This window comes from Vipera ursinii, assembly GCF_947247035.1.
Source record: "Vipera ursinii genome assembly, chromosome: 2".
Lineage (NCBI taxonomy): Eukaryota > Metazoa > Chordata > Lepidosauria > Squamata > Viperidae > Vipera > Vipera ursinii.
Window position 1 is genome coordinate 270,392,874 of NC_139513.1, and position 17,351 is coordinate 270,410,224.

The window sequence follows — 17,351 nt, forward strand, 5'->3', positions numbered from 1 at the left end:
AACTATGGTGCTGGAGAAGACTCCTGCGAGTCCCTTGGACTGCAAGACGATCAAACCAGTCAGTTCTAGAGGAGATCAACCCTGACTGCTCTTTAGAAGGCCAGATCCTGAAGCTAAAACTCAAATACTTTGGCCACCTAATGAGAAGGAAGGACTCACTGGAGAAGAGCCTAATGCTGGGAAAGATTGAGGGCAATAGAAGAAGGGGACGACAGAGAATGAGGTGGCTGGATGGAGTCACTGAAGTAGTAGGCGTGAGCTTAAATGGACTCCAGCAGATGGTAGAGGACAGGAAGGCCTGGAGGAACGTTGTCCATAGGGTCGCGATAGATCGGACACGACTTCGCAGCTAACAACAACAACAACAATTTTGTTGCATGCTAATTGCTAAATGTTTCTTAATTATTATTATTGCTGTTGTTGTTTTATGAATATATCCCTGCTTTTCTCTAGGATCAATGTCTGGAGGTTTCAGTTTTCAAGTTACAGATGGCATAAACTTTGCACCTCGTCAAATATTTAGCATCACAGCTCAAAATTTGGTTATTCGCCTTGTAAATAATAATGGATTAGAAATTTTTCCAGGTAAGGCTTTGTATTCTTAATTTATTTCAAATAAACTAAAATAAACAATAAGGTGATTGGTCAATATTTAACAATAATGGGAATTCCAAAATGCACTTATGTTCAACTTGATCCTAAGTCAGGATAAGGTAGTGTTCATGTACTGCTTATTTCTTAAAATTATGTGAACCTATTTTATGTAGTTTCTTGACTAAAACTGGTAGGAAACTATACTATTTCAGCAATATAGGTGTGCTGGAAAAACATGTTTAGAAACTGCAGTGGCAAATTGCAATTTGTGATTCATATTTGACACGTGGCTTAATGCTTTTGATTCTCATTTTGACATTTAGTCACAAAAATGCCTTGAGGGCTGGATTAGAGAGAGAACAAGCTGAAATTAAGTATAGATGACACTGTAACAAAAAAGTCGACTTTGATAGCTTTATTTCATGAACAGATGGTTCCAACCTATAAAGAAAGGTAGAACTCTATGATACTGTTATAAGAGCTACTGCAAAGTTTCACTTTCATCTGAACCTGCTGTTGGAGGTCATTCAGTGTGTTGAGATACAGGACAATAAGTAGATAGATACACCTGTACCTTACACCATTTGAGAGAAGCAGTGGAAGTTTTGGCTTGATATCTGGAGGCTGTAAGGATCTGAGTAGGAAGCAACAGGTTGTGATTTATCCCAAACAAGACAGAATGGCTTCTGATGCAGGAGCCAGTTGTAGTTGGAACAATGCCAACTTTAACTAGCCTTGGTGGAGCAGTCGGCTAATGCCTCCTTAAGTAACACCAGCTGCCTGCAGGTTCGCATCCCACCAGGCTCAAGGTTGACTCAGCCTTCCATCCTTCCGAGGTAGGTAAAATGAGGACCCAGATTGTTGGGGGCAATTAAGCTGACTTTGTAATATTGCCACTTGGGGTGTGTGTGAAAGCCCTAATAAGCAGGCATATACATAGAATGAAGGCTACTGCTAAGCTTGTAAGCCGCCCTGAGTCTTCGGAGAAGGGCGGGATATAAATGGAATTAAAATAAAAAAATAAAAATAAAAAAACTCTTGATGGGTTTATGCTCCCTGAGAAAACCCAGGTTTTATAGAAAGTAAGGGAGATGGTTTTGAAAAGAGGGTTGAAACATTCTTTAAGACCCAGGAAATATTTGGAAGCAGCTCAGGCAACATCTCCCTATTTCACTGAGAAGAAAAGGGAGGAACAGCACAATCACATTTGCAAGTTTATAAACATTCTCTATAAAATATAGGTCTAGTATTCCTGAAGAGTTGATTTTCTGGTCTAGAGCAGGGGTCTCCAAACTTGGCCTCTTTAAGACTTGTGGACTTCAACTCCCAGAATTCCTCAGCCAGCATGAAATCCACAAGTCTTAAAGCGGCCAAGTTTGGAGACCCCTGGTCTAGACGGTCTCACAAGTATCCACCTCTTGTTGGAACAGCAAGTGAAGGCTGGCCAGATGACTTTTGACTATTTTTGGCTGACGTGCCCCTTGTGGCCATTCCTAGAGTAGACGGCAACAGTGACTCATCCTCTCATTAACTTACAGTTGGATTACTACAAAATGCTATAGATGGAATTTAATTGAAGTCCATCTGGAAAATAGAGCTTCTTCCCATGGAACAATCTAGAACTATTTAAGATGGCTATTTAGCACCAATACTATAGGAACTGCACTGAATGCCAAATCATTTCCGGGTGCAATTCAAGATGTTACTTTAACATCTTTCATAACTTGGGGCTAGTTATACTGTATGGCATACTTTCAAATAGAATCTCTCCCCCACCTCCAAGAAATACAGCAGAAGAGGACAGAGGCATGTAATTTCTGCAAAAACTCCCTTCTCCTATGGAATTCCTTCCTCCCATAGGTGAAATTGGTACATTTACTGTTCACATTTGGAAACTATTAAACAATGTATAACACTTGAGACAGCACTTGAGACAGAATTAATGTAATATTATTTATAATATTCCAATATAGTATTTGAGTTCTGTTGGTTATTATTGTTTTATTGCTTCATTGTATGCCACTTAAAGTCATATTGATCAAAGTGCCCTAAAAATCTGGAAAATAAAAGAATCCAATAATAAATAAATAAATATAGATATAAATAACATGGACCAGTCAGCCAATAATATTGCTGGCACTGCAACAATTACTAGCCAGAGACTCAGAAACTGTCTGTTTGGAGAGAAGTCTGCTATGCCTGTCCCATCATTCTCCATATAAAAGCAAAACTAACTGACCAGGATTTGTAGACAGTGCAATAATTGCCGTTTTGTTTTTAAAAAATTCTTGCCAAATGTCCTTGTTAGGAAATTGGGTTTTTACCTTCTTTGTTTGTACTGTCTTTTCTCCAAGCCTGGATGAGTTCCTTGTTGACCGTTTTGATGCATTCCATTATTGCTACCTGTTGAGCATACAATTCAGAACATTTACTTTTTATTCAAATAAATACAAATGTAAATGTTAGCTGCATACATAATTATGCATTATGGCTCATAGTTTTTTGGAACTGTATTGTTATTTGATTTTAGTTCATATTTATTGCACCCTTTGCACTCAGTGAATGAATGTAAAAACATTGCTTAAAAACACTCCTGTTGATCTAATTCCTTTAAATTCTGGCCTATTTGATCTTTGTAAAATAATGGAGAGTTGTTTTGATCATTCATAAAGAGCTGGATCAAATGTGCAGAAATTGCATATTATACGATTTCAAATTGTAGGGCACAACCTCTTGTCAACATGAAGCCTACATTAGAATAGCGTGTTGCATAGCATGTCAATATCTACACTGAGAACGAAGAGGAACAGCCTTTGGAAGAGAATTTCAGGTGACCCTTAATTCATTAGTGAACCTTCAGGTGCCCATTCTTTGTGTGTGTGTGTGTAGATACACACACACACAAACACAAAGTATTATATACAGTATAAACATAATACACTGTATATTCTCATTCTCTCTGGTATACTAGATATCTGGGTGCAAAAAGCTCTCTGTACAGGATAATGTTTAGGTATGAGATCCCCAAATTATACATTTGGTTGACAGATGAATGTTTACAGGATTGCACTGCTTCTGAATGAATCAACTGCTCAAGACCAGACAGAGTTTAAGATTGGAGAAGATCATAAACTGTATTGATAATATTATTACCCTTCTGCAAATTATTCAGGTTCCAGGAAACCAATTACATCCCACAATCTGAAGGCTGTCACCAATGAAGTGGTTGAGGTGGAAAACAGAACAATTACTTTTACAGTTGCAAATTCCCCCAAACATGGAAGACTCATCTGTATATTTTCTGAAAATAACATACAGGATATTTCAAGTTTTACACAATCTATGGTAAGTGTTCGTTTACTTAGGAAACTGGAAGCATGCCTTAGTTACAAATATTTCTTAATTGCCTAAACATTTTAGAATAATATTCAGATGGAATGTGAAACTGTTTGGAGATACTTCTTTTAGCTTTCAAAATAGCCAGTAGTTGAACACAGTACTATGAAAAGCCTCCTTACTATGGAGTGGGGTTGGGGACTACTGTCATTGATTAATGCTTGAAAAGGCAGCTGAGTGACCTTGAACCAGTTCTTCTCTCCCAGCCCAACTCATCTAATAGGGTTGTTGTTGTGGGGAAAATAGGAGGAGGAAGATGTGTTGGATATGTTCACCTCCTTAGCTGCAAAAATAATAAAGGTGGGATACAAACAAACAATTTATTAAACTTTCGGAAAGGGAGTGAAAGATTTAGGAGAAGTAAGCCAATGATTTAGAAATATTTGTATTTGTTGTGATCCATTATTATTATTGTTATTGATGATGATGATGATATTGGAATTGACCTTGGAGATCATCTAGTCCATCCCCCTGCTCAGACAGGAAACCTTATACCATTTCAGACAAATGGCTGTCCAGTCTCTTCTTAAAAATTTCCAGTGTTGGAGCATTCACAACTTCTGGAGGCAAATCCTGTTCCACTGATTAATTGTTCAAAACTGTCAGGAAATTTCTCCTTAGTTCTAGGTTGCTTTTCTCTTTGGTTAGTTTCCATCCGTTGCTTCTTGTCGTGCCTTCAGGTGCTTTGGAGAATAGCTTGACTCCCTCTTCTTTGTGGCAACCCCTGAGATACTGGAACACTGCTATCATGTCACCCCTCATCCTTCTCTTCAAATAGGAGATGAAGTATAATGTAATTATGAGACCCTTATCAATAAGCCCGTACATGATAGTTTGCTTCTACTAAATATTCACTAGCAGGCCTGTCCTAGATATTTTTATAGCAGTTATTTACCGCTTCAAACTGATCAGTGTGGTGGCCTAGAGGTGGAATCTCACCTCACAGTCAGGAGGCTGTGAGTTTGATCCTAGGTAGTGGCAGATATTTATCTCTCTGGACACACAGAGAAAATAGCTGCTGTGACCTCCAAGTAGGTATCAGGAAGGACATCTGGCCAGTAAATGCTGAGCTCCATTCACTTACCCCAACTGCTGTTATATTATTCCCTTCCTCAGTACTTCCTGGACTGAATGTTGTCAATCCAGGAAGTGCTGGAGAAAACATTTTTGACTATAATAATAATACCCCCACATCCCAGTTATTTCAGAAGATGCAATGAAATAACTGCTTTCCACAACAAATTTTACATCCTTTAAACCAGGGATGTCAAACTGCCAGCCCGTGGGGCAGATGAATCAAGCACAGGCCATGCCCACCCCAGTTCTGCAAAGGCAAAAAAGTCACAGTACATCACAATACGTCACGTGATGCGATCAAGTTTGATAGCCATGCTCTAAACCTCAAAAACATTCCTTCTCAGATTCTTGCCTTCTCTAACTATGATCATAATTGGCGAATAAGTTTTTACTGTGATCGTTTAACAAAATTTTAAATTAATCTCTGAGCTCTGTAAGCACACATCTCTTAGATTAAATCTGTTTCAAGGTCATTGTGATTGCAGTCTTACAATTAACCACAAAATTAAGGTGTTTATAGTTCCGGGGTTCTTACAACACTTGTACGGGGTTACAGATTTAAATACCAAGTTTTGATTAAGATATAAAACATTCATTCTTACTAAACAAAAGCTTTAAATAAAAATGTATTTGTAACAAATTTAAAAAGAGCCTTGGTGGAGCAGTGGGCTAATGCCTCCTTAAGTAATACCAGCTGCCTGCAATTAGTGCAGGTTCGAGTCCCACCAGGCTCAAGGTTGACTCAGCCTTCCATCCTTCCGAGGTAGGTAAAATGAGGACCCAGATTGTTGGGGGCAATAAGCTGACTTTGTAAAAATGCCGCTGGGGGGGGGGGCGAAAGCCCTAATAAGCAGGCATATTGAAGGCTATTGCTAAGCACATTGATTTGTGCTTCTTAGATTGTAAGCCGCCCTGAGTCTTCGGAGAAGGGCGGGATATAAATGGGATTAAAAAAACAACAACTGTTTTCACTGCCAGCAAGTTCACTATTTTTTCTCTTTACAGGTGGATGAAGGATTGATCATTTATGAGCATTCAGACAAACAACCAATAAATTGGAACACACAAGATTATTTTACATTTACGGTCTCTTTTCCACCAGCTGCTCTGGGACCTCAGGTGTTCCATATTAATATATCCTATGAAATTAGAGCACATGATCAGAGCAGTCAGCTATTTGCCAACACAGGTAAGTTCTGTGCAATTATATATTATCTGATCTTTGCAGAAACTCAAGTTAGGTTTTATGGAATTATCTCAAAGTTCTATACTTTGGAGAAACCTCATCACCTTATCGACAACTTTCATATTTTGGTCTGATAAAAGATACATAATTTGTACTTTCTGTGTTCTTTTTCCTGGATTTTATATAAAGGGAGCTCTATAAAAAATCAAATATGATGCAGAATAAGCATAAAAGTAATACATGACCTACTGATTCAGCTTCTTCTAACACAGAATGACATGCACATTAATAATAAGGATACTATCTTTCCAGTAGGCCAAATAGAGTAAGATTGTGCTAAAGCACAACATTTGTCAGAACTAATTCTGCTGATACTCAGAAAAAAAGGTAATATTTTCTGTCCACTGGAATTGCTCACAAGTATCAGTGGATGGTCTTGCCCTTAGAATTCCAGTAGGGTTGCTTGATGTCTCAACGCAACGTTACGTTTAAAATGTATTCTCCAAATCTTCTATTGAAAGAGGGTTTTTCTTTTTGCAGGTGCTGTTGTCCAGGAAGGTGGCAAAGTTTTAATTGACAAAACTAAGCTAGATGGCTCAAACCTACTCTCTAAATTACCCCAGACACAACGTTCTGCATTTGAAGTGTGGTATGAAGTTGTAGCGTTGCCTCAGCATGGCCGAATTGTTGTGGGAGAACGAAATATTAGTAGAGACAAGCCCCATTTCTCCCAGCATATCATTAACAAATTTGGAATCACCTATGTGCACGATGATTCCGAATCACTCACCGATCACTTTATCTTCGCTGTTTGGCTAAGTGAGAGAAGCAAATCTGCTGTGAAACCCAATATCGATGTTTTAGAAGAGGCATTTAATATTACTGTTGTGCCAGTGAATGACCAAGTTCCAAAACTAAAGTCAAAACTGCTATGTTTGAAGGTTTTACAAGGAGATAGAACAGTTCTAGGACAAGATAACCTCAATGCTGAAGATTTGGATAACTCCCCGGAAGAGATTAAATATACCGTTATAACTGATCCCCAAAATGGACATTTAGCACTGTGGTCTCGTTTGAATGAATCTATCAAAGATTTCACGCAAGCTGATATTAATGATGGTCGTGTTTGGTTTGTACAAGATGGGAGCCCTCTCTCAGGGGTTTTCTATTTCAGTGTCACTGATGGGCAGCACCATCCACAGTATAAACTCTTTCGGCTCGATGTGGTACCGCTGTCCATCACATTGATTAATTTAACAGAAGTGATTCTTCTACAGGGACAGGACCGAGTTGCTATTACAAATGACCACCTTTCGGCAACAACAAATGGGAAGAACCCTGAAATCAGGTTTGAAGTAACAAAGCCTTTTAGATATGGGAATCTTCTGATTGAGAATGAAGAGGTGACTAGATTTCACCAAAGAGATTTATATGCAGCAAGACTGTTGTACTGTATGACAGACTTCACCGCCTTTGGCGATATGTTAGAATTTGCAGTGTTCACACCAGACAGTAATCTAACAGGACAGGTTCTGAAGATCTTGGTACAACCTCTTTTGCAAATGGCCCTAAACATGACCATTCTCAACAGGATGTCTTATCAGCTCAATGCAAGTTATTTGGATGCTACACAGTTAGCCAACTTGACAAAAAGCAATCCCCAGTTTGAAGTCATAATGTCACCAGTTTATGGGAATCTTTCAAGGAGGTTACTGAGTAACACTGAAAGGAAGAGCCTGGTTCTCTTCACAAAAAGAGACATTGACATGGGTGTCGTTTTCCTTGAAACAAGTGCTAATATGACAAATACTGATGTATTAAATGATTCCTTTTCCTTCATACTTAGAGCAGACAATGTTCAGCCTGCTATTGGTGAGCTCCACTTTGTCATACTGCGACATGATCCTTCACTGGTTCAGGTTTTTACTCCAAAAGTGCCTTTCTTAACTACTACTGACATTTTAGAAAGTTACATAACAGAAAATGAATATCTGTTTATCCCAAATCATGGCACACACACAGATGTACCAGCACAGACTTTCAGGCCTGACCAAAGCCATTGGGAGCATCAGAAAGATAGACAGTTTGATGAAGATAATACTAGAGGCATATCTGTTTGGGCTGTGACTACAATAAAAACACATTCTGAGAGCTCCTGGCTTCAGACACCAAGCAGCAGGAACTGGTTGATCATCATCATACCCCTTTCTTCTGTGACTGCTTTATTCATTATAATTGCCATTGTTCTTTGTATTTTCCTAATGTGCCACAGATCAAAGAAGGCAAAACCTCTTATTTTAGAACAGCCACCAGTAATTCTCAACAGTTCAAGCTTTTCTCCAGAGCGGAGCTTAACAATACCTACTGTCACTGTAACACCTCTCCTAAAAAGCGCAGACAAAACATCTGTTTTACCACTCATGTCCCTCCAGCGGGAACAGCCTCATCCAGTGCCAGCTGCTCCAGCTGTAAGTCTTTTGCAAAACACCTGGTCCAGCCTTGACCCAGAAATTATTCAGCACTGTCGAAAAACCCACCCAACATTAAAACGCAATCAGTACTGGGTATAATATACCACTGAAACCAGTAAAGAATGTTCAGTCTTGTACTCTGCTTATTTAATTCTTTGGTTGTTGTAGAAGTCAACCCACTTTTGAAACCTTGCCAAGAAAAATGCAGGAACTTTATCGAGGCCGTTGCCAGGAGGCAACTCGTGATTTGGAGACAACAAAAAAGGAAAGAGGGAGAGGAAATGAAAGGAAAAGGAAAGAAATGAAAGGGAGTGGGAAGGGGAAAAGACAATAGTAAGCTTCATGGGGTTCCAATTAAATAATCCGGGTCCAATTATGTTGGTCACAGTGGAAGTAAGAGAAGTGGTAAGAATGAAATATACAGCATGTGCCCCATTAGAATTTCTTTGGAATTCTGTAAAGTTGTGGGCAAAATGAAAATGTTAATGTGATGGAATGGTAAAATCAATGGTAAATTTGAGCCATTGTGGTGCAATGATTAGAGCGCAGTATTGCAGACTAATTCTGCCCACTGCTAGAGATCTATGCTGATCAGCTTAAGCTTGACTCAGCCTTCCATCCTTCCAAGGTCAATAAAATGAGGATCCAGATTGCTGGGGGCAGTATGCTGACTCTAAACTGCTTAGAGGGTGTTGTAAAGCACTACAGTATGAAGTGGTATATAAGTCTAAGTGCTATTGTTTTTGCTATTAATCACTATGTCACTTGAGATTAATATTAGAAGGTAGTTGTAGAAAGAAAAGAAGAAAGTTGTAGAAAGCAGAGTTTGGTTCCATATGGGACTGGGGGGGGGGGCTTGTTTATTTATTTTGTTTTTGCAACCAGAATGCTCTTGACCAAGTTTTATTTAATTTGGACTGTAGGTAGCAAGCACCGCTAGCATCATACATACACAAATGTATATTTCCATTGTTCTATATAGCTGAAAATTAGCAAACTCAAAACATGAAATATTTTGATTGTATTGGTTCAAAACACCACACATTTCTATTTTGTACAGAATTTCTATATGGAAACACTATTACTTTATATATTTAGGAGTTTAAACCATATTAAGGATTTGCCATAAAGTAGAAAGTCAATTAAGCTTATAGTCTGTGGCATAACGTAGGAACAGAAGCTAAGCAGTGCCCAACTGGATCAGACTTCATGTAGTCATCATTTAGTCCAGCAGACTTCTAATAGTGGCCAACCAATTGCATGAGGAAGGTCACTTGTCTCCCAGCGGATGGCCTTCAGAGGCAGCCCCACTGCCATCAAAGCTAATAGCCATGGATCTCTATAACTTCCATAAATTGGCCCATTCTTTTTTTGAAGTTGGCCAAGCTGGTAGCCAGCACTATGTCTCGTGGTTTGCTTGTATGTTTTAAACTTTGGCTTTTATTTGGTGATTTAATAGCTCAAAACTATTTTTACAGTTTTTATTAGTGTTCTTTAAAAAGGAAAACTTAATACCAGTAATATATGTCCACTCACATTCTGAGTCTACTTGCTTTTTTAAAAAATGATCTTTTTCTCAGACAAAGGACAAACTGCTAATTTTACCAGGTCCTTTGGACCCTTCTATAATTTGAAGGTAAATATTAAAGCAAATCAGGCTTTTGGTACTTTGACTTGTATTTAACTGTGAGCAAAAAAAACCCCTCTATAGTCTATTGACTACTTGCTATTAATTGCAAAGGTCTTGGTGATATGAACAATAATGCTATGTTTGCTAAAAATAATGCTAATGTGAACATTAATTTATTTTCATATTTATTCTTCTTAACCATAAAAATAGGGACACAGTGGCTCAGTGGGTTAGGACGCTGAGCTTGTCGATCAGAAGGTTGGCAGTTTGGCGGGTCGAATCCCGAGTGCCGCGTAACAGAGTGAGCACCTGTTACTCGTCCCAGCTTCTGCCAACCTAGCAGTTCGAAAGCACGTAAAAAAGCAAGTAGAAAAATAGGGACCACTATGGTGGGAAGGTAACAGTGTTCCATGCGCCTTTGGCATCTATTCATGCCGGCCATATGACCACGGAAATGTCCTCGGACAAGCGCTGGCTCTTTGACTTTGAAACGGAGATGAGCACCGGCCCCTAGAGTTGGAAATGACCAGCACGCATGTGCGGGGGAACCTTTACCTTTACTTTTAACCATAAAAATTGGTTGTATATTTTTTGTACATTATTTTTAAAATATGTATTCATCTCATCCTCATGGTAAATATGTGTGGCTGCCAGCTAGTCTTCTAAATTATCTTGTAGGAACTCATATTTTCTGGTATATTACAATGCCATGGCCAGAAATTCTTACACAAATGGGTTGCACAAATAGTTGCTTGGAAATTAGCAGACAGTGTAGTAGAGCCTCAGAAGAAATTCTGTCTTTTAGCTTTATCACTATTTTTCATGAAAAAATGTTAAGAAATATTGTGCTGTTATATATTTACAGAAGTATCTCATCAAATGTCTGCTACTGACTTTGTATAGGGGGCTATTTGCACATCACCACAATAATAGTGCTTTTTGAGATATTTACATATTTTGTATTTAAAATATTTTAACATCAAATTCAACACACTTCTGTAAAAGGAAAACATGTGACCTGTACAGTAGTAAATACTTCAGGGCCCCTATTCTTCTTTCTTAAATTATTTTGTGAACTGAATTTGAATTTGGAGAGCTTCTCAAATAGAGGACTTACAAGAGGACCTAAGAGAAATAAGTTTATTGATTTTTCAGGAGGTATCCATGTTCATATCAAACCTGGACAAAATGCATCATAGATTCAAAAGTTGCCAAATACAGGTAGCCCTTGACTTAAAACTGTTCATTTTAAATTACAACATCCCTGAAAAAAGTGACTTACAACCAACCCTGGCACTTAGCAACCAGTGCAGCATCCCCATGGTCATGTGATCAAAATTTGGACACTTGGTAACCAGCATATATTTACAAAGGTTGCAGGCTCATGGGGTCATGTGATCACCATTTCTGGTCTTCACAGCCATCTTCTGGCAAGCAATGTCAATGGATTCCACTTAATCATCACCCAATTCACCCGCTTAATTACAGGGTTTGCTAAACATCCATGGCAAAAAGGTCATAAAATTGTACATGACTCACTCAACAATCACTTTGCTTAGCAATGGAAATTCTGGTCCTAATTGTGGTTGTAGACATGTGACTGGTACTAGTCCAATCCACAGGCACATGCCTTCTCATAACAAAACACGAGAATATGTAAAAAGGCAGACAGTTTTTGGATATCTACCGTATTTTCCGGCGTATAAGACGACTTTTTAACCCATAAAAATCATCTCAAAAGTTGGGGGGGTCGTCTTATAAGCCCAGTCGTCTTATACTCCGGAAAATAGTACATAAATCAATCGAGTGCCTCCGTTCTTGCAAAGCAACTTCAAGCCTCCTTAGTCCAGTCCCCCCTCCAACGTGACTCTCCCTTCCCACCCCAAACAGCCTCTCAGCCCCTTCCCCTCCCCCTTGCAAATGCCAGACCCCGGGAGCTCTTGCGTCTATTCCAAAGGGTGGGTGGAAGGAAAAGCCCCTTTCGGCTCCGGCTTGGCTGCAGGTCAGCGAGCCCGTGAAGGCACGCCCTCCCCTCTCACTGTGGAGGAAGCAGGGTAGGCTGGCGTCTGGCGGGAGCCGGCAGGGCAGTCCTGCGCACGCCGGCTCCTAAGGAGTCCTCGGGGAGCCATGGCAGGCGCCTCACGCTCTTCCCTCTTGAAGCAGCATCGGCGGAGCCGTCCGGCATCAGGCGGGAGCCGGCAGGGCAGTCCTGCGCACGCGCGCACTCCCCGGCTGCTAAGGAGTGCCCCTTAACAGCCGGGGAGCGCGTGTGTGCGCAGGACTGCCCTGCCGGCTCCTGCCCGACGGCTCCGCCGATGCTGCCTCAAGAGGGAAGAGCGTGAGACGCCTGCCATGGCTCCCCGAGGACTCCTTAGGAGCCGGGGAGCACGCGCGTGCGCAGGACTGCCCTGCCGGCTCCCGCCAGACGCCAGCCTGCCCTGCTTCCTCCACAGTGAGAGGGGAGGGCGTGCCTTCCCGGGCTTGCTGATTTTCCGGCGTATAAGACGAAAAATCTTGAAAATCATCTCAAAAGTTGGGGTCGTCTTATACGCCGGAAAATACGGTAATTATTTTGCCAATTGAAGCTCTGAGTTCAGAGATCGATAGAGATTTACTGTTGAAAAATCATTGTCCAAAGATGCATGAATCTCAATCCTTGCATTAAAATTTTTGCAAAGAAGAGCAGCAAAAAGATGTGGAAAGCAACTCTGGCCTGTGAAGTGACAGCAATTTACTCTGTGCTGTTGGGACACTAATCAAAGCTAAGCATGTTTGGATTCCATTGATTTCAAGAGGGCAACATGAAATAGTTGAAAAGAACGGAAAGCAAAATTGCTTTACTTTGAGTGCATAGTGTAGCCCCTTTCCTTTTATAACCTGGCATGAGAAGTGTCTGTGATAACACTTTTTAGCAAATTATATACCTGAAAAATAATTATTTTTTTTAAAAAACTTTCTGTAATGAACAAATTGAATTTGATTCTGTCGTAAATAAAATCTAATTCCCGAGTTTTATATTTTTAAGATTGCATGTTCTGAATTCAGTTTTTTCACCCACCTGCACCTGTAGTTTTAGTTTCCTTTTCTCCAAAGGGAAAAACATTTGTATTATGATAAGAAACCTTGAACCAATTATGATTATTCATTGCCAGATATCCATAGCTCATAAGTTTCCTGTTAATTCATTTTTGCATTTTATTCTTGAACCAGTGAAGAATAATGAGTTTACACTGGATTGTGCTCTTAGGTACTGGTAAATTCTAAAGTACAATTAAATATCACTTGTATATGTACTATGCATCAGTAAATTCAAAATGTTAAGCTTCCTTTGAGGAAATACATTCTGTTGAATTCAGTGGCTCCTATGTGTAAGTAAATTTGCATTGGGTTGGACTGCAAATCAAAGTTTGGGTTTGTAGTGGTTAAGGTGCTGGCCTAGAAACCAGGATGGTTCTAGTCCTGCTTTAGGAATGAGAACTTTGGCCAGTCACTCACTCTGAGCCCAACCCATCTCACAGGGTTGTTGTTGTGGGAAAATAGGAGGAAGGAGTATTAGGTATGTTTGCCAACTTGAATTATTTATAAAGTAATAAAGGATTTTTTAAAAAAAATCTTTAAAAGGTATAATGTAGCTTTGCATCTGAAAATGCATAATTTTTCTTTCAATGTTTCACCAGTATTCCCAATTTTTCTTAATTGAAATCTAGTCAATGTATATTATAAACATACTAGTCCATACAAAGAAAATAGATTCATCAGAAAACATTTCAGGAAATGTGAAAGTGAAATGTACAGTTCTTGCTCAACTGCCAAGATATTCAGTTACATCACAGAGCTTATTTCACTGTAATCTGTGGAATCCCTGGGTATACAATGGTTCATGAAGAATGTTTTGTGGTGAAAGCATTTTTTTCCTTTTGTATTATTCATTTCCCCATTTTGTGAACTTCTTGTTCTTTTGCTGCATTTCACTATAGATAACTTGGGGGGTGGGGTGGAAATAGTAACTGCTTATTAAACTGTTTGCTTGTAAGTTGAAAGGTTTAAACTGAGTGTTATTTCCTTGACTTCACATTGTCTGGAGAGATCTAAGTTCTATGCAAATCAGGAAAAAAAGAGATGTGCATGTTTTTAGTACTGGAATAGAGCTTAATGGATGTTTTCAAGACATTTGTAAAAGAAATACAGTACTAAAAGAAATGTGTGGAATTATATACTTACATATTAATCATACCACACCCCAGGTGGTCCTCAACTTACAACCACAGTTGGGACCAGAATTTTCATCCCAAGTTATCGTTGTCGTAAGTCAAATCAGAATCAATTTTATGATAATTTTTATGGCAACCATTAAACAAATCCAGCTTCCCCAATGGGTGTTTTTTTGCTGGAATGATGAAAGGTTGCAAATCATGTCACATGAATACAGGATGCTGCAACCAGTCATCAATAGGAAATGATTGTCGAGAGCCCAAACTGCGTGACCACAAGGTGGTGCAAATGGTTGTTTGATATGACTGCAGGAGTGCTGCAGCTGTTAAGTGTGAGTATAGGTCATGCGTAATTTTTTCTGAAGCTGTTGTAACTATGAACCATTGATAATACAGTAGTAAGTTGAGGACTACCTGTACTCTAAAGTGCTTCTTTGCATATATTTTGAGTGTGCATCCATTACATTTATATATTTCACAATATGTAATTACTGCATCAAACAATGCAGTCATGATTGCTGGACTTCCTGTTGGAAAAGGGAGGTGGAAGACTGGAGGTGGAATCAAAAGAGGAATCAGCCTAGAGTTTCTATGCAGTCACAAATGGACCAAGTCCAATCCCCCTTGAATTCCATTAAACCTTATCTAATGCCAAAAGAGTCCTGACCATTTGTTGAGTAGATTACTGTGCAGAGGTATGATTAGTAATAATTCAATTTAATTAGAACTTCACATGATGTTTCGCACCTGACACTTCCACATCATAATCGCCACACAATATGATGTCAAGCTAAAGAGGGAAAAATAAAGATTCCTTTGAATTGAACTCTGGTTCAATAAGTCCCTAGGTACATGTATGGATGTTTGGATTATTGCAATGCATTCTACATGGGGCTGTCCTTGAAGACTATCTGAAAATTTTAACTGATTCAAAATGCAGCAGAGTACTTAGTAATCAGGGCCTCCTGGTTTTGCCCATGTAACACCATTATGCTACCTGCACTGGTTTCCAGTTTCTTTCCAGGTGCAGTTCAAGGTTCTGGTCATCACCTTTAAAGATCAATAGTACAGGTGTAAAACTTGCTGCGTCATGTGATGTGTCACGACGTATCGTGACTTTTTTTTATTTTGCATTGCTGGAGCTGGGATGGGCATGGCCTGCGTATGATGCAACAGGCCCGTGGGCTGGCAGTTTGACACCCCTGATTTATAGGATCAGGTAACCTATGGGACTCCTTTTCCCTAAAGACATCTAACTTGGAATGTCCTAGATCCTTCCCTTAAATATTGCCTTCGATTGCCTTTTCCGTGGGTGCTCCTGCCCTATGAAACTTCTGAAGTTCAGCAGGCCTCTGCCCTCCTAGCTTCCATAAAGCTTTGAAGACCTGGCTTTTCCTCCAAATGCTGAGATAACATTGGATAATTGCACATTAGAAATTTGAGTTAGTGCCAGGTCTTTGTTGTTTTTAATGTTTTGATCTAATTTCAGACATGATTTTATATATTTTTAACTTGATTGGGAAGCATCTAGAGTTGATTAGAAGATGAACAGCTATTTGTTTTAAATAAAAAGTAAACAAATATGCAGACTTAATGGCAACAATACTGAAGCAGACTCAAATTGTCTTCTTTCAGGATTTTTTTTTGTTTATTTCTTAATCAAGCCTACAGCCTGGGTAATTCCTGGTGGTCTCATTTCCAAGAAATAAATCCAACTAGACTTAGCTTTTGAGATCAATGCCAAGTTAAAAAAGGCAGTGCATCATTTATCTTAATAAAGCAATAAACCTAATACCTCTGCAGCTGTTAGGGGCAGAACCATCACTATAGCCCCAGGGATAAAGTAATTGGCAAAAACTACTTACATCAAACCTTAATATCACTTGATTTCTTTTTTCAGTCAAGGAAATGTTTATCAGCAACTTACTTCCTCTTAACCATTACAGGAGATCAAAGGTTAACAAAAGCAAGTTGAGTATTCCCTTGAATATCCAGGACAAGGGTGAGCTACATTTTTTTCAGCCTTCATGGTTTTATCAGTTACTGAGTCAAAGTTTGTGGGCATCTTACATGCCCCAATCCATTCACACAGTGCGTGCAATATACATAAAATATTTGCTGCTTTCAGTCACTTACTGTAAATTGCAGTGCTAAAACAATGCAAAATAGCGCAAATAAAAAGATTTGAGACTAAGCAGTTCTCATCTGTGGAAAAACTCTTAGGAAAAGGGTGGATAAGGAAGGACATAATAGATTACATCAAATACATTAAATCACCATAGAAAAATACAGCTAAACTTCTTACACATTGGATAAGTTTGACTAAAGGAGACTTGGAGTGAATAAAAGCAAGAACCTCTTTACATGGGGTATAATTAAAATTTCCATATTAACTTTGCTTTTAACTGTCCTGCAGAAATCCCTGGACCTGAAGAATGTGCATTTTCTGAGATCTGATTAGATCCCTTTTGATAGCTAGCTTGTTTCCTCTTTCCTCTTCTCTTCTTCCTTCTGTTCATCCAAATAGCTAAACATTTTTTCTTTATTTTTCCATTAACCTTTTAATGGAAAACTTTTTTTCTGTATAAATCAACACAGATATTGAGTCAGCATTCAACGTTTTTTTTTTGTTAGCAGTTAGACGGCACAAGCGTTTTCAAGCTGAAAGACTGTGATATATGCATGGTTGTGGGATGTATAACATGTTCTTCAACTAGGGTTTGATGGCATGAAATTACAGACTGTCATGAAATGTAGGAATGCATAGCTGAAATGCAAAGCTGAGA

At 39.1% G+C, this 17,351-nt stretch overlaps 1 protein-coding gene across 1 annotated transcript in view; it reads left to right on the forward strand.

Annotated features, from left to right (window-relative positions):
- The window catches only part of LOC310636062 (chondroitin sulfate proteoglycan 4-like), a 36,337-nt gene extending 27,254 nt beyond the window's left edge, over nucleotides 1-9,083 (forward strand). Inside the window, exons 7-10 of the mRNA XM_083355529.1 lie at nucleotides 454-585; nucleotides 3,767-3,939; nucleotides 6,073-6,256; nucleotides 6,794-9,083. Of these exons, the coding sequence (XP_083211655.1) occupies nucleotides 454-585; nucleotides 3,767-3,939; nucleotides 6,073-6,256; nucleotides 6,794-8,823 (2,519 nt within the window). The 3' untranslated portion in view covers nucleotides 8,824-9,083. The remainder of the gene's footprint in view (nucleotides 1-453; nucleotides 586-3,766; nucleotides 3,940-6,072; nucleotides 6,257-6,793) is intronic.
- Nucleotides 9,084-17,351: the final 8,268 nt, after the last annotated feature.